General features: G+C 46.4%; 1 protein-coding gene across 3 annotated transcripts in view; it reads left to right on the forward strand.

Annotated features, from left to right (window-relative positions):
* The window catches only part of XRRA1 (X-ray radiation resistance associated 1), a 66,143-nt gene extending 45,237 nt beyond the window's left edge, over window positions 1-20,906 (forward strand). For 2 of the 3 annotated variants that reach the window (XM_025266423.3, XM_025266422.3), the window contains exons 11-19: window positions 3,644-3,684; window positions 6,605-6,730; window positions 14,091-14,184; window positions 14,968-15,083; window positions 17,779-18,120; window positions 18,679-18,877; window positions 19,619-19,734; window positions 19,936-20,041; window positions 20,434-20,906. In XM_025266423.3, coding sequence (XP_025122208.3) covers window positions 3,644-3,684; window positions 6,605-6,730; window positions 14,091-14,184; window positions 14,968-15,083; window positions 17,779-18,120; window positions 18,679-18,877; window positions 19,619-19,734; window positions 19,936-20,041; window positions 20,434-20,657 — 1,364 coding nt within the window. In that variant the 3' untranslated portion in view covers window positions 20,658-20,906. The remainder of the gene's footprint in view (window positions 1-3,643; window positions 3,685-6,604; window positions 6,731-14,090; window positions 14,185-14,967; window positions 15,084-17,778; window positions 18,121-18,678; window positions 18,878-19,618; window positions 19,735-19,935; window positions 20,042-20,433) is intronic. The other variant, XM_044929373.2, reaches the window with a different exon arrangement.
* Window positions 20,907-21,229: the final 323 nt, after the last annotated feature.

Here is a 21,229-nt window from a genome sequence, read left to right on the forward strand (position 1 = left end):
TTTTGTGCTGAATATATTTTCCTGGATATATGGATATATCTTCGTAAAATATATTAGTTTGTGTGTAATGTGTTTTTAGTTTACATAATGGTAATATGCTGTTGAGCCCATTCTGTTACTTAATTTTTTTTTTCCACTCAGCCCTCTTTTTAAGGTTTTTCTTATTGCTATATGCCCATCCAGTTCTTCCTTTTATCTAATGCATAATATTCCACACTGTGCTCTAACCACACTTTATTCATCTATTCCTTTGCTAATGGACACCTACACCACCTAACCTTGTGTATGTTTCTCGCATATACCCCTGGCCAGAATTTTTCTGGAATATTTACCTAGGAGTGAGTTTGTTGGATCACAGAATATATGTATACATAGTTTAAATAAGTGCCACCTGATCGTTCTTCAAAATGCTGGCTCTGGTATATACACTCATACTTAAAGAACATCAGAGCTCCTGTTTCCTTACAACCTTGCCTGCACTTGATATTTCCAAGCTTTTTAATTGTTCTAAGTTTTGTTATTTTGGTGGGTATAAAGTGATATTTCATTATTTTAATTTCTATTTTATAAATATTGGTGATGTTAAGTATTTCTTCATTTACTTAGTTTTCAACTTTTATGAATTGCTATTTCGTATCCCTTGATAGTTTTAATATTTTCAATTTATTCTTTCATTTTGTAATCACTTGACTGTTTATTTCATCTGCGATGGTAGAGATGACATTTTGAAGAGAAATTCTTAAGTTTGATTTACCCAAGTATATTAGTTTGCTAAGACTGCCAGAATACCACACACTGTTTGGCTTAAACCACAGATATTTATTTTCTCATGGTTCTGGAGGCTAGAAGTCCAAGATCAAGGTGTTGGCAGATTTAGTTTCTTTTTCAGCCTCTCTTTGCTTATAGAAGGCTGCCTTCTTGCTGTATCCTCATTTAGTCATCTCTCTGTCTGAATTGTCTATGTCCTAATCTTCTCTTCGTACAAGGAGAACGTTCATATTGAATTAGGGTCTATCCTAATGAGCTTATTAACCTCAGTTACTTTTTTAAAGATGCTGTTTCCAAATACAGTCTCATTCTGAGGTACTAGGGAGTTAGGAGTTCAGCATATGAATTAGGGAGGTGATGGGGGACGACACAATTCAGTCCATCACACCAAACGGGTACAATTTTATCATATGGCTTATGCCTTTGGGTTCTTGTTTAAGTATCTCCCTTTCTCATGGTCACAAAGATAGTTTCCTATGCTGTATTGCTTTTCATTTTGCTGTTTGAGTTGATTCTTTCAAAGAGGGTTTGCATATAATAGATTTTTCTCAGCCCATAAAATATCCCAAATTACCTTTGTTTTATCATTATACTTGACTGCTAGCTCACTGAATAGAGAACTGTAGGCTTCAAATAATTTTTCCTGAGAACTTTGAAGATATTACTTGATTGCCTTCTAAATCCATTGTTGCCATGAGAAGTCTGATACCAATCTGATTCCCATCCCTTTATAGGAAACCTATTTTTACTTCCTGGAATAAGATTTCCCTTTTTTCCTTTGGAAATTTGAGTAAGGTGCTTCTGGGTATGTGGTTCTTTTTTGTTATTTTGTTAGGTACTTGGTTCTTTCCAAGATAGTTTCCTTAATCTTGGAAAATTTTTATTATCCTTCATTCCATTCTTTTATGAATTAGCTCCTCAGATGGACCTTTTCTTCTGTACAAGACATTTATTGAAACTTTTATTTGATTATCATACTTTAAAATCACAAAATTAGTAACAGTTTCTCTTCCATAATGACCTAATTTTGTCTTAAAATGAAATAGTCTTTTGAATTCCTTCAGTTCAGTTCAGTCGCTCAGTCGTGTCCGACTCTTTGCGACCCCATGAATCGCAGCACGCCAGGCCTCCCTGGCCATCACCAACTCCCAGAGTTCACCCAGACTCAGGTCCATCGAGTCAGTGATGCCATCCAGCCATCTCATCCTCTGTCGTCCCCTTCTCCTCTTGCCCCCAATCCCTCCCAGCATCAGAGTCTTTTCCAATGAGTCAACTCTTCACACAAGATAGCCCAAGTACTGGAGTTTCAGCCTCAGCATCATTCCTTCCAAAGAACACCCAGGGCTGATCTCCTTCAGAACGGACTGGTTGGATCTCCTTGCAGTCCAAAGGACTCTCAAGAGTCAAAAGCATCAATTCTTCAGCACTCAGCTATCTTCACAGTCCAACTCTCACATCCATACATGACCACTGGAAAAACCATAGCCTTGAGTAGACGGACCTTTGTTGGCAAAGTAGTGTCTCTGCTTTTGAATATGCTATCTAGGTTGGTCATAACTTTTCTTCCAAGGAGTAAGTGTCTTTTAATTTCATGGCTGCAGTCACCATCTGCAGTGATTTTGGAGCCCAGAAAAATAAAGTCTGACACTGTTTCCACTGTTTCCCCATCTATTTCCCATGAAGTGATGGGACCAGATGCCATGAATTCCTTAGAAGGCATTAATTATTCTATTTAAAGTTTTTATTCTTTTGGTTAAATGACCTCTCTTTTTTTCAGATGCTGGTTCTTCTTTTATATTTCATAACTTTCTTTCATGGTGCTAATTTTTCTCAAATATTAGGAAGTGCCTGACTGTACATCTCTTGAATGGTTCCCAGTCTGAACCTTAGAACCCAGGTTCTGGTTTCTGGAGTTCTTTCTTATAACTGTGGGAAGGGCCAAGGCCTGAGTTCAGATAGAGTGTACCTCAGTTCATCTTCCTAGATGTGGGGGCTCTCTGTCTCTCCCCAGAAGATCACTGCTTAGCACCCACACTTATGACCATGGCTCATCCTTTAGCTAACTCCTACTTTTTTCCTTGCACAAACCTTGCACAGATTCCTTTCAGACCCTTGTCATCAGAGTTGTTCTTGCCACATGGTGTTCCACCCATATTATTGCTTATTTCATTTTAATGTAACCTTCTCAATATAATATCATTAACATGTGGAAGGGGTCCCATTAGTCAGGGCAAAGGTGAGTGGTCCCTGCATAGGATCCAGACCCAGCAGATGCTTTGCTTTATTAGGTTGAACTCAGCTCTTTATTGGCTCCTCTTTGATGATTTCGAGAATGAAATCACTCTGCAGCCTCCTCCTCACTTGTCTCTCCTGAATTCACTGTCTTAACGCATTCTATTTCTACTAATATAACAAATAGTATTTTCAAATCCTCCAACAGAATATCTTTTATATACATTTTTCTCTTCTAAAATAGTTGGTTTGCCTTCTGACCAATACTGACTGCCCTGTAGTTCTGAGGCTTACAAGAGCTTGCATAGTACAAAGTCAGGAAGAAGATCAGTGTGGCTGATATATAGTGAGCGAGGGCCAGGGTAGCATGAGATAAGACTGGAGAAGTAGGCAGAGGCGAGATCAGGCAGGACCTCCAAAGCCTGGCCAAGGAGTTTGAATTTTGTTCCAAGCACAAAGGGCGTATCACCCAATGTATGTCACAGCTAGTTCCTCTTCCTAGTTAGCACTGAAGCTTAGGACCAAGGAGCACCCCCTCCGGGAGATAGTCTGCTGCACACAGTGGATGGCAGATGCAGACCCTGGCGTCCTGGGGGTCTGTTAGTACCCTCACCAATCTCCATTCTTTTCTCTTATATTTCAGAGGTCGTGTTCTCATCTTATCCTGGATTTTCAACCTCAGAGGTAGGAAATGCCTACTTTATATTTGTGTCCTTGCATTAGAACGTTAGTTTTAGTAAACAAAAATAAATTGATGGAGCCATGAGAGGCATTTGCGTATATAACACTGAGGAAGCCCATTCACTGAACGCGGATTTCCTGAGTCCCGACCACGTGCCAGGCGCTATGCTGGCCTATGAAGATGTAGCAGGGGACTCAGTCAACAGGTCCCAGGCCTCACACAACCCACAGACCAGTTTCCTTGTTCCTCAGTAGGGCTGATTCCTGCCTCAAGTGATCGAGCTGGCATTGAACTGAGGCCGCCTCTAGGATGAAGCCCAGTGGTTCCTTAACAAGAGCCCCCACCCCAAAGCTAGGGTGATCCTGGCCAAACACACTGCCATCTGGGATCTGATCCTGGTGTCACAGGCTTAGACACTTGATTTTTGTCAGCACAGAAAACTGTCTTTTTTTCTCAGGGTAGATGCTCACTAAACAAGTTCAAGAAGACTGACACACTAATATTTATCTATTTATTCACTTACTCATTTATAGTAAGAAGTACCATTATGCAGTTAGGCAACCTGCATCCTTGGGTCACAACTCAGTATATCCCCTCCCCACAGATACAACTGGGTGAGAAATTATATCAATTGCTATATTATTGCCACTTAACAAGCCAACACAGTTGTTGACTTCAAACAATGGCAATTTATTATTTCTCACAATTATTTGGGTTGGTTAGGTGGTTCTACTGGTGTTTAGCTAGGGCACATTCCTGCAGCCAGCAGGTTATCTGGGAGCTGGACTCATAGACAGCTGGCAGGACTTGTCATCTTTATGTTATCTTTCCATCCTGGACTTCTTTGCAGCAAGGTGGCATTAGACTTCCAAGAGCAAGGTTCTGAAATTCAGGCAATGGCATTTTCTGTTGGTCAAAGCAAGTCATAGGCCAGTATAATACTGCAGTGCAGCTCTGATGCGAGCCACCTGGCATTAGCCTGAGCCCACAAGAGCAGAGTCCCCAGCAAGACTGCCCTCACTTTAGGCACTACTTGCAAGTGGGGGGTTCCCAGGCTGTTTTAATGGCAGTAAATTCTACAGCCGCCACGATCCCCTCAGGTTCAGTACTTTGCTAGAATGACTCAGAACTTAGGAGACCATTATACTTCTGATTACAAATTGACTATACCTCTTTGCCCTCTCACTGTGGAATGAATGTGTGACACGCTCCCAGCACAGCTGATGGGTTCACCAGCCAGGTAGCTCACCAGAGCCTCAGTGGCCAGGACTTGCATTGGAGTTGCATTGCATAGCCATGATTGATCGAACCGTTAGCTACATGATTGAACTTGATCTCTAGCCCCTCTCGCCTCCCCAGAGGTCAGGCTGGCTCAAACCCCAGTCCTCTGATCACATGGTTGTCTTTATAATATGGCCAGCCCCCATCCTAAGTCATCTCATTAGTGTGAACTCAGGTATGATCCAAGGGGTTATGAATAACAAAGACATTCCTATCACTCTAGAGATTCCAAGGGTTTTAGAAGCTCAGTGCCAAAAACCCAGGACAAAGACCAGACAAATTCTTTATTGTGCAGCAGCCAGTCTGGTTTCAAAGGATTAGAGATACAGACTCCAGGTCTGAATGGGAGGAGCAGCCAGGTCACTCTGCATAAAGTTGTGCCTAACGGATAGAAGGGTTTGTGGCCATAGAAGCCAGAGATTATTGGCAGGTTGCTTAGTGCTCAGGTCCCAATTGTGTGCCATCTGAGAATGTAGAGTGATTTGAATGGATGGAACTTTTAGTGGCCCCTCTATCAACATCAAATACATCCCCCTCTAAGACAGGGCCCTCTGTGACCCCAGCAGAGCCAGTCATGCCCTCAGGTCAGGACCTTCCTGGCCCTGGATAGGGCTAGATAACTCCCAAGCCTGTCTGGTTTTTTCTTCTCTGTGCTTCAGTCTGACTTACCTTCTTTGGCTCACATGGCCTCCCTCCAGATCGGGAATGGCACAATTGAGGAGATGCCTTAACAGACTGCCACCACCTTCCCCTCCAGCCTCTGGGAGATTGCATTCCGATTTCCCTGAGAGGAGAGTTCCCAAGCACCATCACTGGTTTTTGTTTTACTCTCACCCATGACTCATCCATTTGTGGCTGTACAAGGTGGAGCCCAGGAAGAAACAAAATACTTGGCCCAGAGTAGGTGCTCCACAAACGGTCATTGAATGAGCAGGTGAAAATAAGTGACTTGCTCAAGATTACACAGCAGTTAATGGCACCTAGATGAATCAAGTTCATCTGAAGCCAGTCATCTGAGCCTGTGACTTCCTTTGGCTCCATCTAACTCAAGGAATCAGTGAGTAAACTGAGTTTGGCATAGTTAATCCAGCAACTTCCATTTTCAACTTGATCGTCATCTAGGACTTAGCTGCTGTTTCATCCTGGAATGAAGAACCCTCCACTGTAGGATTGGATGAGTGCATCAGAGCAGTAGTTCAAGGCTCAGCTCACTCCTGCTCTGTCTCCTCACCAGGAAGAGTCCCCTTAATGATGCGAGCATGCACCGACCCTTTTGCTTTCTGGAGAAATCTTAACCCAACTGTATAGAAGGGCAAGTTCAGGATAAAACACTATAGGGCAGAAAGTGGGAGGTGAGCAGGGAGCTTCTGCTGTCTGCCCTGCTGCTGTGCCATCCTTTGGCTTCAGAGAACTTGAGACTGGAACTTCGGGTATAAGAGAACGAACTAACTATGTCACATCAGAGAACTTGGAGCCAGAACTCTAGGCCCTTGGTGACATCCCCCCCTTATGACCCCAGAAGCCTCCTTTGGGCCAGCCCCTCTGGAATGGTCATTCTTTCCACCACCCTTCCTAGGAAGGGTCTGTTGGTCCACTTCTTTATCACCACGGTGCTTTGACTTTGACTCTTTTTCTTCTAAGACGACTAAGGTATGTGCACTTCCGCCCATATTCGAGATTCTTCCTGTGAAGTCACTGAAGGCAAGGAACCAGACGCTGGCCCCACCCTTCCCAGAGCTGAGATACCTTAGCCTGGCCTACAACAAGGTGACTCTTGGCTTCTCTACCTCTTTCCCCAGGAGCAGATGGGAGGGTGGGGTGTGAATTGCTCTGGCCTGAAAGCCAACCCTCCCCTTCCCTGCATCAGCAGAATGCAGGTTCAGGAATTCTCAGGGTGGGGGTTCTCAGGGTTGGGGAAACAGAAGGCAAGCAGGCAGAGAAAGGAGTCATTCGATTCAGTCACAGGTATTGATTTACCACTCACCATGTTCCAGGCTCTGTGCTGGGCACTGGGGATACAATTGCATGAAGAGATTTGACCTCTGCCCTTACAGAGCTTGTCACCTACAGGGAAGACTGAGATCGAACAAATAATCACAGTATAAACACGCCCAGTGTTGCAAAGACATTCACAGTGCTATGAAGTATGTGAAGGTTAGGTCTCACCTCATATTTGGGACCAAGGAAGGTACTCTTGAGAGTGGTGTTTAAGCTGAGATGGAAATCAGGGAGCTTAGTGAGATGAAGATTGAGGGTTGAGTGACTTGAGACATGTTTAAACCAAAGAGAACCGCAGATGTAAAGTCCATGGAATAGATTTAATATGTGTTTCATTAACAAGTTTTATGTTAACATGTTTTTCCATGTCTTATAAAACTTCCTATAAGCCCCACTAATTGAGCCCTACTCAGGTGTGAAATGCCAGCAACTTTTAAGAAACCTGGCTTACATTGCTCCTGAGGCAAGCAGTTAGTACAGCCAAACTCCCCAGGTGGTTTTCCTCTAAGAGTTATAATTTTAGTCATAACATTTAGGTCTTTAATCCATTTTGAGCTAATCTTTATATATGGTGTGAGGTAGGGGTCCAGCTTCATTCTTTTGTATGTAGATATGCAGTTTTCTCAACACCTTTTATTGAAAAGACTGTTCTTCTGCCACTGAATGGTCTGCTCACCCTTGTCAAAAATCAGTGGACCGTAGATGTATCAATATTATGGATTATCCTATTGTTCTTGAAACTGGTAATTTTCGTCTTTTCTATTTATTGATCCAAAATAGAAATTACCCTCTTATTGGCTTAGAAAAATAACTAGCTACTGCTTTCTTTGGATCTCTCTATTGTCTGTTTACTATTTCATTGATTTTTGCTCATAATTTTATTTCTCTCCTACTCACAATGAGTTTAATTGACTCTTCTTTTTCCTAGATTCCTAAGTAGTATAATTTTAGATCGTTGATGTAGACCTTTCTTCTTTTTAATATAAGCAACTATAAATATCTTCTTTAAGCACTGTTGGAGCTGCATTCAATAAATTTTGTGTTTTGATTTTCATTCAATTAAAACATTTTTAATTTTTTGTGATTTCTTCTTTGACCTATGGTTTGTTTAGAAGTGAGTGGTTTAACTTCCAAATATATGGGGGCTCTTCTAGATAACTTATACTTACTGAGTTCTAATTTAATTCTGTTGTAGTCAGATAACATAATCTGTAAGATTTCATCCTTCTGAAATATATTTAAACTTATTTTATGGTCCACCCTGTATTCTAGGTTGGTGAATGTTCTGTGTGCACTTAGGAAAAAAAAAATGTATATTCTGAATTTTGAGGGGATAGTGTTCTATAAAAAGTTATTGTGGTTGCTACAATAGTGAAGTTGAGTAGTTGCAATGGAGGTTGAATGGCCTGCAGAGCCTAAAACATTTATTATCTGGCCTTTGACAGAAAAAGTTTGCTGACCTCTGGTCTAGATGATCAGATGTCAGAGTCCTTCAAGGCCTACTCTGAATCTCTTTCTCCTCTTCCTCTGTATTTTCTCCTGAGACTGGCTTTACATATCCATTGCCTATGACCAGTGCCTCATAGGCTTTTAACTCCTTATTGTACCCCAGACCTACGTGAATTTCTACTTGGAAGTCTAAAAGGCATCTCCAAAGTAGACATATCCAAAGTGAATTAATGATCTTATCAGTTCAAATTTGAATGTTCTTCCACTGTTCTGTATCTTAGTCAATAGCTGAGTTACTTGAGCTGTTGACTCCATTCAGCTACTTGAGCCAAACCCTGGTTGTCATCTTTGATACTTCTCTCTCCTGTACATCCCTCCTCCCCACACACAAATAATCCATTTCCCACTCTTGTCAAATTTAGGTCTTCATATTTTTTTATGGAAGTATAGTTGACTTACAATATTGTGTTAATTTTAGATGTACAGCATAGTGATTCAGTATTTTTGCAGATCATATTCCATTATAGGTTATTACAAGATAATGAGTATAATTCCCTGTGCTATGTAGTATATCCTTGTTGCTTATCTATTTTGTATATAATAGTTTATATCTCTTAGTCCCATAACCCTAATTTTGTTTGTTTTCTGTATCTGTGAGACTTTCTGTTTTGCATATACATTCACTTTTGTTATTATTATTTTTTAGATTCCAATATAAATGATATTATATAGTATTTGTCTTCCTCTGACTTACTTCACTAAACGTATTTCCTAGGTCCATCCATGTAGTTGCAAATGGCATTATTTCATTTTCTTTATGGCCAATACCACCAATTTACATTCCCTCCAACAGTGTACAAGGTTTCCCTTTCTCCACATCTTCTCCAACATTTGTTATTAGTAGACTTTTTGATGATAGCCATTCTGACAATGTGAGGTGATATTTCATTGTGGTTTTGATTTGCATTGCTCTAATATTTAGTGATGTTGAGCATATTTCATGTGACCTTTGGCCTTTTGTATATCTTTGGGAAAATGTCTATTAAAATCTTCTGCCCAAGTACTATTTACAACAGCTAGAACATGGAAGCAACCTAGATGTCCTTCAACAGCTGAGTGGATAAAGAAACTGTGGTACATATGTTCAATGGAATACTACTCAGCCATAAAAAGGAACATGTGTGAGTCAGTTCTAATGAGGTGGATGAACCTAGAGCCTGTTATACAGAGTGAAGTAAGTCAGAAAGAGAAATATAAATATCATATACGGATGCATATATATGAAGTCTAGAAAGATGGTACTGATGAATTTATTTTCAGGGCAGCAATGGAGAAACAGACACAGAGAACAGACCTATGGACATGGCCGGGGGAGAGGAGGGAGAGGGTGAGATGTATGGAGAGAGTAAAATGGAAATTTACAATCAGATCAGATCAGTCCCTCAGTCGTGTCCAACTCTTTGCGACCCCATGAATCGCAGCACGCCAGGCCTCCCTGTCCATCACCAACTCCCGGAGTTCACTCAGACTCACATCCATCGAGTCAACGATGCCATCCAGCCATCTCATCCTCTGTTGTCCCCTTCTCCTCCTGCCCCCAATCCCTCCCAGCATCAGAGTCTTTTCCAATGAGTCAACTCTTCGCATGAGGTGGCCAAAGTACTGGAGTTTCAGCTTCAGCATCATTCCTTCCAAAGAAATCCCAGGGCTGATCTCCTTCAGAATGGACTGGTTGGATCTCCTTGCAGTCCAAGGGACTCTCAAGAGTCTTCTCTAACACCACAGTTCAAAAGCATCAATTCTTCGGCGCTCAGCCTTCTTCATAGTCCAACTCTCACATCCATACATGACCACAGGAAAAACCATAGCCTTGACTAGACGGACCTTTGTTGGCAAAGTAATGTCTCTGCTTTTGAATATGCACTCTAGCTTGGTCATAACTTTCCTTCCAAGGAGTAAGCATCTTTTAATTTCATGACTGCAGTCACCATCTGCAGTGATTTTGGAGCCCCAAAAAATAAAGTCAGCCACTGTTTCCCCATCTATTTCCCATGAAGTGATGGGACCAGATGCCATGATCTTCGTTTTCTGAATGTTGAGCTTTAAGCCAACTTTTTCACTCTCCATTTTCACTTTCATCAAGAGACTCTTTAGTTCCTCTTCACTTTCTGCCATAAAGGTGGTATCATCTGTATATCTGAGGTTATTGATATTTCTCCCGGCAATCTTGATTCCAGCTTGTGCTTTTTCCAGCCCAGTATATGTTACAGGTATGCAATATAGTGATTTATAGTTTTTAAAGGTTGTACTTAATTTGAATTACTATAAAATAATGCCTATATTCCCTGTGTTGTACAGTATATCCTTATAACTTATTTCATACTTAAGGGTTTATACATCTTTCTTCTCTACACCTATATTTCTCCCTTCCCTCTCCCTACTGGTCGCTGCTAGTTTGTTCTCTGTATCTATAAGTGTGCTTCTTTCTTATTCACTCATTTCCTGTATTTTTTAGATTGCACATATAAGATATATCATACAGTATTTTCTTTCTGCATCGCACTTATTTCACTTAGAATAATACTCTCCAAATCCATCTGTGTTGCTGCAAATGGCAAGATTTTCTTTTTATGGCTGAGTATTAGTGAATTCTATATATCTATGTATCATGTCTTCTTTATCCATTCATCTGTTGATAGCCACTTAGGTTGCTTCCCTATCTTGGCTGTGGTAAATAATACTGCTGTGAACATTGGGAAGAATGTACCTTTTCAAATTACTGTGTTTTTTTTCCCAGATATTTATCCAGGAGTAGAATTGCGGGGTTAATGGTAGTAAATGGTTCCTTCTAGTGTATTTTTCATTTCAGTTACTGCATTCTTCATCTTTGGTTGTTCTTTATATTTTCTAATTCTTTGCTTAAAAACTTCCAGCTTTTCCTCTGTGGATGCATTCTTTGTCTGAGTTCTTTGGTCATCCTTATGATCATTACCCTGAACTCTTTCTCAGGTAGATTGCCTATATCCACTTAGTTTTTCTTCTGAGTTTTACCTTGTTCTTTCATCTGGAACATGTTCCTATTTCACCTCATTTTGCCTAAATTGCTGTTTCTGTTTTAATGGATTTGGCAGGCTGGTTCTGTATCTTTTCTGGTAGGTTCTGGTCCTTGTCATCAATGGTCATTCTGTAAATAGTTGTGATTTTGATGTGCCTGTGAGAAGAGGTGAGCTCAGGGTCTTTCTACTCCACCATCTTGGCCAATCCCTGGTCTGGAACGGATGTTTTTTATGTGGGAGTACCATATGTTGGCTGGGTGTCCCCAGTGTCTTTGAGGTGAGGGCTGGGTCTGAGGTGGACACCAGCCCGGTCTTTCCTCAGGGGTGCTGTCCTCTATGATAGAGGGTGGGGCTGGTGTGGGGTCAGCTGGCACTCCAGCAGAGAGTGAGGCTCCCAGCAGACAGAGGCTACTCTGTCAAGGGGCAGGGTCTGCTGCCTAGCTGCGGGGGTGGAAACCTTGAGGGTCTGACTCGGGCTGAGTCTGTTCCCTTTAAGTGTGTGTGGTTTTCCTTCTCCCACACTGGGGCCTTTGCCCTGAAGGAGGGGAGCACACAAGTAAGAGGGGCTCCTGTGCTTTACAGAGGTCCAGCGCTGTGCCTGTGCAGGCATCTGAGTTCTACTCAGCTGCAGTCCAAGTTGCATCTTCCCCCTGTTATGGTCGGCCCAGATCTAGTGCACAATTGTAGCACAGAGTGGGCAGGGCTGGAGCCTTCACTAGGCTGGGACTGGGAATCTCGGCGTTGTGCTTGTGGGAACTGAAGCGCTGCTCAAGCTGTAGGAAGTTGGGCTGCTTCTGTGTAAGTGCCAGCAGTGGCCACCATTGCCCACCAGGCCCCCCGCACCACCTCTGCATCCCTAAATGGACTCTTTTCCTAGAACCTGACTGCCCTAGGTCCACTGCTGGCCTGGGGTGTTCACTCAGCTCAGATTGAGAGTGTGGCATGGCCGCAGCTGCGAGGGTAGACCACCCCCTGCCCTGTCTGGGGGTGAGCCAGCACCCACACCCTCCTCACCAGTGCAGTCTAGGCTTCAGCCTTTCTCCAGCCTGTCCCAGCATTTCTCCAAACAGCCACGGGGTTTGCCCTTTCTGTGTAGGACCCCAGGACCGGACACCCTGTCTGTGTCCTGACCCACTCACTCCCTGGGATAGTATCCACCACGCTGTCTCCCTCTTCCTCTTAGTCCCCTCCCAGGGACACAGGTCCTGACCAAGTGCCTTTCTTCTCATCCTGCCTGATTATGTGGGAGTCTCTCTTGTAGCCTTGGTGGTTTAGGAGCTCTTCTGCCAGATGCCATAACGTTTTCCATGAAAATTGTTCCATGTGTAGATATAGTTTTGATGTGTTTGGAGTGGGGGTGAGCTCCATGTCCTCTTTACTCTGTCATCTGGATCCCCCTCCTGAAGCAATAGCCTAGGTCTTCATATTTCTAAAAATTCATCTAATAGGTTCTCTATGGACCAACATCTTTAATAAACTTTGGTCCGGCCCATACTTGCATCTCCAGTCTCATTTTGCACCAACCACCCTTTCTCTCTGCTTTTAGTCACACTAGTCTATGGGGTCACACAGAGTCGGACACTGAAGTGTCACACTGAAGTGACTTAGCAGCAGCAGCCTTCTTTAAATCCTTCCAACAGGGTTTCTCCTCTTTGCTGTGGTATCTTTCACACATTCTACTTTGAATGGAATGTTTCCTCTCTGCATTAGAGGAAGTAATACTACCTGCTGTGACAAACTAAAAATGTCAGTGAACGCAAAAGTGTATTTCTTGCTTTTACAAAACCCATTGTGGATATTCCTGGCTGGTAGGTGGCCTTTCATGTGATTATTCAGAGACCTAGATCTCTTCTGGCCATAGCTCTGTCATCCCATAGGACCTTAAGAGAACTTACTGAATCCTATGCAACTGGTCAGGTGGCTCAGTGGTAAAGAATCCACCTGCTGATGCAGGAGACGTAGGTTCAATCCCTGGGTCAGGAAGATCCCCTGGAGCAGGAAATGGCACCCCACTCCAGTACTCTCACCTGGAAAATCCCATGGACAGAGGAGCCTGGGGGGCTACAGTCCATGGGGTCGCAAAGAGTCAGACACGGCTTAGCGACTGAGCATGCATGCACACAACTGGTGGAAAGATAGATGAGTGAGGAGAGGATCCTGCAGGAGGTTTTGAATTTCCAGGCTGCACCTGGAAATGGCGTAGCCCATTTATCACTTCCACGCAGGTGGCATTGGCTAGAACTGAGTCATAGGCCCACGTCTAGCTGCTTAGGAGGCAAGAAGAAACAGTCTAGCTGTATGCCCAGAAACTAGAGGGAATGTTTCGATTAATACAGAGATTTCTTTGACACGTACTGCATCCCCCACTGCATTCACTCATCGCCTCCTGCCATCCTTCGGATCTCAGGGATGCCCTCTCTTAGCTCTGTGAATAGGTCAGACTAGGTGAAATTGCAGAGATAAGACAGTCCCAGCAGTAAGTCCTGTCCCCAGCAGCCTCACTCCCCCAGCCCCACTCCCACCCCAGACCTTGCAGGCATGCAGCCCTGCATTGTAGGGCCTGGAAGCAGTTGGGCAGAGCTGCGGGGTGGTGTCGATCTGATGCTCTCCTGCATTCCTTACAGATTGCAAAGGAAGATGCCATCCTGCCAGTAGCTCTCTTCCCATCTCTCTGTGAGCTCATCTTTCACAACAACCCTCTGGTGACCCATACACGAGGTATGGTACCCGCAAACCTGCCCCCTGAACCCAGTCCCCAAGAAGCAATGTGGAGAACCTCATCCCTACCTCAGTGCCAAGCCCTGCTCTGCTGTGTCATGGGTGGACAAGCTTCATGGTGCACTGCGGCTGTAGAAACAGCAGACGCTGCTGAGCACATGCTCACACTCACTCATCCCCACAGCAGCCCTGAGAAGCAGGCATTATTGTCCTTATGCACAGAAGACGGAACTGATGATCAGAGAGAATCACAGGCTACCCAAAGTCACACAGCAAAAAAAAAAAAAAAAAAAAAAGGCAGCACTGGGAATGCAACACAGAATTATCTAGATCCTGTGTGAGCTCCATAATGACACTCTGCTCTGTGGGATAAGTCTGCTGCGACCTCACTCCCCACTTCCCAGCTGGGGAGGAGCGTGAAGCCGAACTGCAGAGCCCTCCCCCTCCCAGAACACACAGAACGCAGCCGCTGCCGCGTCACTAGAGCAGCCCACTGTCCAAGATGCAGCAGCTGGAGGCGTTTAGAATCCTGGGTCTCTGGAGTGACAGTAGGGTATTCTTATCTCTGCTCTACACTGTCTTCATTGCCTCGGGCAAATTCCTTAACCTCTCTGTGCCTCAGTTTCTTCATCTGTCAAATAGGCATGATATAGGTTTCTACCTCCTAGGGCTGGTGTGAGAATTAAGTAAGGTTATACATGTACATGAACGGTGTCTGGCACATAGAAGCCCCCAGTAAATGCTAGCTAACAAAATAATCTTATTTTCCCATCATGGCTCCAGGGGTCCCACCACTGCTAAAAAGCTTCCTCCAGGAGCGGCTGGGAATCCACTTAATTCGAAGGAAGATAGTAAAGGCTAAGCATCATATTTTGATGCCTCGGAAGGACTCTCGGAAGGTAAGGCTTCAGAGGCAGGACCCCCATGCCCAGAGGGAGTGGAGCCTATTTTAATGCTGCAGATCAGCCTGGCAGCAGAGCCACTCCCACCCACAATGCCTGGGAGCCTTCTGTTAGGTTTGTAGCAGCAGTGTTGTCTTCTCCTTCCCTCACTGTATGACATACAGATTTACCCAGGAGAGGTAAGACAGGCAGAGACCCAAAAATCAGAGTAGGGAGGAGTACGGGAGGACGTTGAGTCTGATCCCCTTATTTTCCAGAGGAACTGAGGTCCAAAAAAGACACTGTGGAGAAGCGGGGGGAAATCAGTCAGAAGATCCACATGTCAGTCTGGTGCCATCATTTCTCATAGCTGCCTAAACTTGGGCAAAATTTCCACTCTCTGAGCATCAGCTTCTCAGCTCTAAAACCTCTGAGTTGCTGAGAGGACTAGATGAAATTGATACATTATTAACTTCCCAAACCCCCTACCAGTGCAAGTTACGTCACCCCTGGTATCACGAATGGCTGTGCCAGCCCTAGAATACGCATCTCCTGCCTGACTCTTGGGAAGCATTTCCTGGTGTGGAGAGCAGTCCGCCCCCTCGGTGCCTCCCCTCAGCTAGTGGTCCAGACTTAACTTCTGGGATGCCATAAAGTAAGATCCCTCTTTCATCCAAAGGATTTCAGAAATTTCTGTGAAATGCTTCTCCCTCCTGAACTTTGTCTTCCTACAGCCAAAAGCTGGACTGGGCATTGCTGACCCCAGAAGTTAAAGATATTCCCTAGGCCCCTCCCTCTAGAGTCTGCCTGTTTACAGCCAAGCTCTTGTCTTGAGCCCTCAGGGGACCAGAGCAGCATTTAAAACCAGCAATAGAAATCCAGAGGGTTTCCATAATCTTTGCCCCCGTCTGCTGCCTCCTCTAAGGGTCCTACTGCCTCCCTTCCCGTCAGGCAGCTGGGGAGGGGCGGAATCAGGGTGAGCCAGATGCTCAGTACGTAATCCTGTCTCCTGTGTACAGAGCACCCATGCTGAGAACTTGCACACGCACTCCCCCATAATCCTCACCACAGACAAGGAAGCAGGCTCAGAGAGGTGAAATAACTTACTTGTTAAAAGGGAGTGTTGGGGTCCAGGGGCACCACCATCGTTCCAACTAATGGAGGATAAACACACATACCAGTGGCCAAATGAGAAACGAATCAGTGCTCTGTAAATGCTGTCTGACCTCCAGCACGGGCTACGCGGAGAGTATGGTGTGGGCTGCAGGCAGGCTGGAGATGCCTGTATGTCCCCAAGGTGCTCCCAGAGATGGGTTGGATGTACAGCCTTTTACTCAGTTACGTAGACCAAGGCTGCTGGCACTCCTTCCTACGAGACTTGGACAGGACAGGGAGAAAATGGAGAACCTGCCAGAGCAGGCCTGGACCCACCCAACGTGGAACCAGAAAGCGGTGTGAGGCTTCTGTGTGAGAACACAGATGGAAGATAACATGGCCTGCTCAGCAGTCCAGCATACAGGACCCAGTGACTCTCAACCTCTGGCCAGTCAGATTACCCAGTCTTTGCTCAGGAGAGTGGTGGTGGGATAGAGGGAGAGCATCCCCAGCACTCCTCCAGCACAAACCTGTGAGAGGGAGGAATCAATGTGGCCCCTTCCCCACCAGCTGGCAAATAATGGCACTTGTTTTGGCCACTGTGAGGCATGGGTTCTGAAAAAACACTGGGTCCCTCAGGCTTCAAATCTAAACACTGAGATTTTATGTATTTCAAAAAGGAAATACTTAAAAAGAACCTTATTGTATAAAATAGTCATCCTTCCCACTCCCTAGCTCACCAGGCACATTTGAGCACACCATTGAGATCTCACTTGGGAAAACTCTGCAAGATAGGCAGGCAGGGACTGTTTCCCCCTTTGTGAGCTCAGAAGGTAGAGTGTGCTTGAGACCTTTCCACCGCACTGCATGGCCTGTCACACTACAGATGTAAGTAGACTAGAGACTTCTGACAGAGAATAAGCAATCCACCGGGTAACTAGGGAGGGGAAGCAGGACTAAGCCCGGCTGAGGGAAGCTGGGCGCATGGCTCTCTCCTGGCAGATGAGCAGAGGCATGGAGGGGAGGTGACAGGCTTTTGCTAACTCAGAAAGCTGAGCAGTGCAGTGGGAAAGTATTATCTCCTTGAGTCTAAACCCCGAGAGAGATTTGCCTTATAGGCCTTTGTACAAGGCGCAGGGACTGGCACCCTGATAGGGGCTGGTGCTGCCACCTTCCAGAAAATGTGGGGCCCTCTCCCCCAGGCCCTCCTAGGGGTCCCTGAGGAAAGTCATGGGCACTGCAGGACACCTCGACCAGAGGAATGAGGCTACTGAAGGGCAGAGTGATAGCGTCAGGGATCCAGAATGAGGCCCGGAGCCTCTGCCACTGAATAACTCTGTGACCTTGGACAAGTCATTTTACCTCTCTGAGCCCCCGTTTTCTTGTTTATAAAATGAGGACATTTATTCACTGGGTAGTTTGAGATGTAAATAAAACGTAACATGTCATGTACGAGGCACATCGTAGATGCCCACTAAGTGTGATTTTTGTCCCTCCCCTCCCCATGAGACCTACCCCAGTGCTTTGACTGCTATACTGGTTGGCCTTAGGCTGCTTATGTCCAGGAGGAGAGATTCTGACTAGGAAGCAGACCAATTCAGCCCTTCTCCCGTGACAGGTGAAAACTCAAGTTCCCAAGGTGCCAAAGCAGCCTATGATTCTCCCTCACCCATCCATGATGATCAAATCTCCCTCAAAGGAGATGCTGGAGTCAGAGGCAGAGCTGACTAAGGAGCCGTCTCCCACCAAAACCATTTCTGTGGAGCGAGAGATGCCCATCGAGGGCCTGGGGGGCCCTCCCATGCCCCACCGGACCTTCGTGCCACTGCCTCCCATTTGTTCCGACTCCACTGTGCATAGTGAGGAGTCATCCCACCGGAGCGATGCTGCTGGCCGCCTCAGCCCAGACCACCTGTCAGATGAGGACACCAAGAGCACAGAGTCCATCTTCTTGACCCAGGTGCCTGCACCCCACCTGCTCCCGCCCACTGTTCCCAGCTCCCATGGGTTCCTGTCCAGCCCTTAGATGGCTGAACTGCTATAAGGCAGCTAGAACTAAGCACAGGGAAGATCTGGAAACCAGACAGCAGCACCCTTGGCAGGGCCTGCAAGCCCGTTCTGGGAGTTCGCAGCCCCCCACTGATCCAAGGTTACTGGTAGGGACACCCATAGGGACAAATCACAGTCCTCCTTTCTCATCACTTGCAGACCATTCCCCAACCCCAGCCTGGGAATGGCTCTCCTGGTTCTTCAAGACTTAGCTCAGGCTAAGGTAACAATCCCTCCAGGACACTTCCTGGCCTCCTGGGCTGTTTTAGAGCTTTCTGTGGGCTCACCCAGCACCCTTGTGCTCCCCTCTGTTACAGCATTTATCTCAGTGTATGGTCAGTGTCTGTTTTCATGTCTGCCTCCTCTCACCCCAGGCTTGCTTCTTGCCCTAAACAGGATCCAGCATGGAGGCCCACACAGAGCTCAGAGGTGTTAACGGAGTGCATTTTCTTTTCCTTCTTGGGCACAGGTCAGTGGGTTATCTTCCTCCATCTTCCGGAGGGATGATTCAGAGATAAAGGAGAAAGAACAAAGACTGCCATCCACAGCACCCAGAGAGGCAAAGAGGACAAAGAAGAAGCCCCCATCTGCCTCTTTCCCCAGGAAGTACCATGGCTATGAGGAGCTGCTGACAGCCAAGCCTGACCCCACCTTCGTTGAGCCAAAAGGTATGTGAGGAGAATGTCTCTAGGGCAGGGAGCCCTCTCCATGACCCAGAGCAAGTCAGGGCAAAGCCAAGGCTGGTGCCAACACTCTTTTCCAGGCCAGGGTGCTGTTTTCCATCTGCCCCTGGGAGTGTCCTGGTTTAGAGCCCTACTTGTCAGGAGCCCTGGCCTGGACCTTCATTGGTTTTGAGGGAATCACAGCTGTTCAGAGATTCCAGCCATTCTGGACCTAACTGCTTTGGTTGGAAGTCTCTCCAGGAAGCGTTTAATGAATAATCACCCAGACTAGTCAGATTCCCCAGGTCCTCCCCCAGCCCAGGTAATCCCTAAACTGAACATCCAGAATCCTCCCTGTTTGGTTTGAGACAAGGGAGGCAGCATCTTCTCCCACCCCTTATTTTGGACTGATGTGCTTTGCACTGGTGCCCAGCTGTGCTCTTGTGGGTGTCAGTCTCTGCAGTGTAACCCTCCGAGGTTAATGGGTTGCCTTTCCCCACTCTCGTGCTGTTTTTCCATTAGGACCTGTTCAGTGATACAAGTATTCACTGAATGATGGCACCTCTGGCACCACAACAGATCAGACCAGGATATGGGAACAGTGTCTTCTTGGCTAGAAAGGGTCTTCTTGGCGCCCCCCATCCTTTCACCCAGGGCTGCTATGACATGGGGAATGTCATAGAAGTCAGGGGAGGCATCCAGGAGGAGGGGGATGTGCCTTGACTCGACCTTGTCCTTTTGACCTAGGAATCCAGAAGAATGCACAGGCCTTGCAGCACATGTTGACACACCCGCTCGTGTACCGCTCCAGCAAGCCCAGGCTGGATACTCTGCAGAAGCACTATGTTCCCAAGGAGAAGCGGGTAAGCCTCCACCTCACTGTGCATGTGAACTGCCTCTGGGGACCCTAAGGAACAGAAATGGCTGTCACTTGGGACCTCCAAGAGCCATGCTTTTCCCTAGTGCCCCTAGTTCTCCCTTGCCTGTCGTTGTGACTGAATGAGGAGGTGAGGCCATGAAAGTCTGAGCCTCTGCTAACACTCTGCTCTCTCACCTCCTGTCAGACCCAGAGGATCCCTGTTCCAGCCCGACGGAAGACTCGAGCCCAGCTGCTGGATGACATCCTCATTCGCATGCGGGACACCCAGAACATTACAGAGGCACCACTAGGTATGGCTCAGGTCCCCCGTCCTCATCAGCCAGGCTCTGAGGTCTAGATGTTTGCTCCCCTGCTGGGATAAGGCAGAGGGCTTGTGTCGGAGCAGGAAGAGCCCTTTAGAGCATCTGCCCGACATTCCTGTGTGCAGATGGAGGAAGTGAGCTGAGTGCAGCAGAGAGCTGCCTGAAGTCACACAGCATGTTTCCAACGGCTTGAGACAGACTCAGAAGGCGATCCCTCTGGCCTTCTAGTGCCCGAGCTGGAAAGACCATTTTCAGGCCCTTACCATCCTCTTCCCACTCCATCCCACTTTATGGGGGAACTCTGGACCCAGTCCCTACTGCTCTGGGATAGGTGGGACCCCAGGTGATCCGAGTGTCCCTCCTGGCTTTTCTCCCTACAGGAGCCGTCCTGCGCCAGCGGACAGAACAGCGGCTGGTGAACCAGAAGCAGTTCCTGGAGGCCAAAAAGCTGCTGAAGGAGTTCCGTGCGCGCTACCGGCAGCTGGTGCGCTGCTCGCTGCAGTCAGTGTTTGGGACCACAGCGCCACCCCAGGCCCGCCCAGCACTGAGTGGGAGCCAGCCTAAGTTGGGCCGCTTCCTCGAATTCATGGATGAATTCTACTAGGAGCCCACAGCCAGTGACTTGAAAGGCTAGGGCTGTGCATGGGGCCATGGGTGCCAACTAGCCTGTGCCCTGCACCCTTCGCAAGGGTGCCACACCCTTGACCGCTCCTTGGGACAGGTTTGGGTCTCCAAGCTCTGCTCAGCCTTGCTTGCTGGCCACAGAGAGTGGGAGCTGGTCAGGACCTCCCCTTCCTGGGCCAGGCAGGAATCAGCACTTTGTCCAACAGCAATAAAGAGTGAGTGCATAGAGCAAGGTAGCCCTCAGTCCCTTTTGGAGCCTGGGCCAGGTCGTTCCATTGTGGGGGAAAAAAACCCAGCTGATACACAGCCTTAAGAGTCCCATGGGAAACCTGCCTGAGTCACACAGGTGATAACACGGTAATCCCACAGAGCTGGGGTAAGCACTAAGACACAAAATGGTCGATGCAACAGAGAAGCAGCACAGAATCTAAGGCTCAGAGAGGTTAACTTGCCCACAGCCGTGTGTGCGTGTGCCAGCCAAGTGTGTGTGTGTGTGGGAGGCGGGGGACAGGTCCAATAGTGTGTGTGTTGGGAGCAGGGCTCAGGTGCAAA

This window comes from Bubalus bubalis, chromosome 16 (genome assembly GCF_019923935.1).
Source record: "Bubalus bubalis isolate 160015118507 breed Murrah chromosome 16, NDDB_SH_1, whole genome shotgun sequence".
NCBI classification, from domain to species: domain Eukaryota; kingdom Metazoa; phylum Chordata; class Mammalia; order Artiodactyla; family Bovidae; genus Bubalus; species Bubalus bubalis.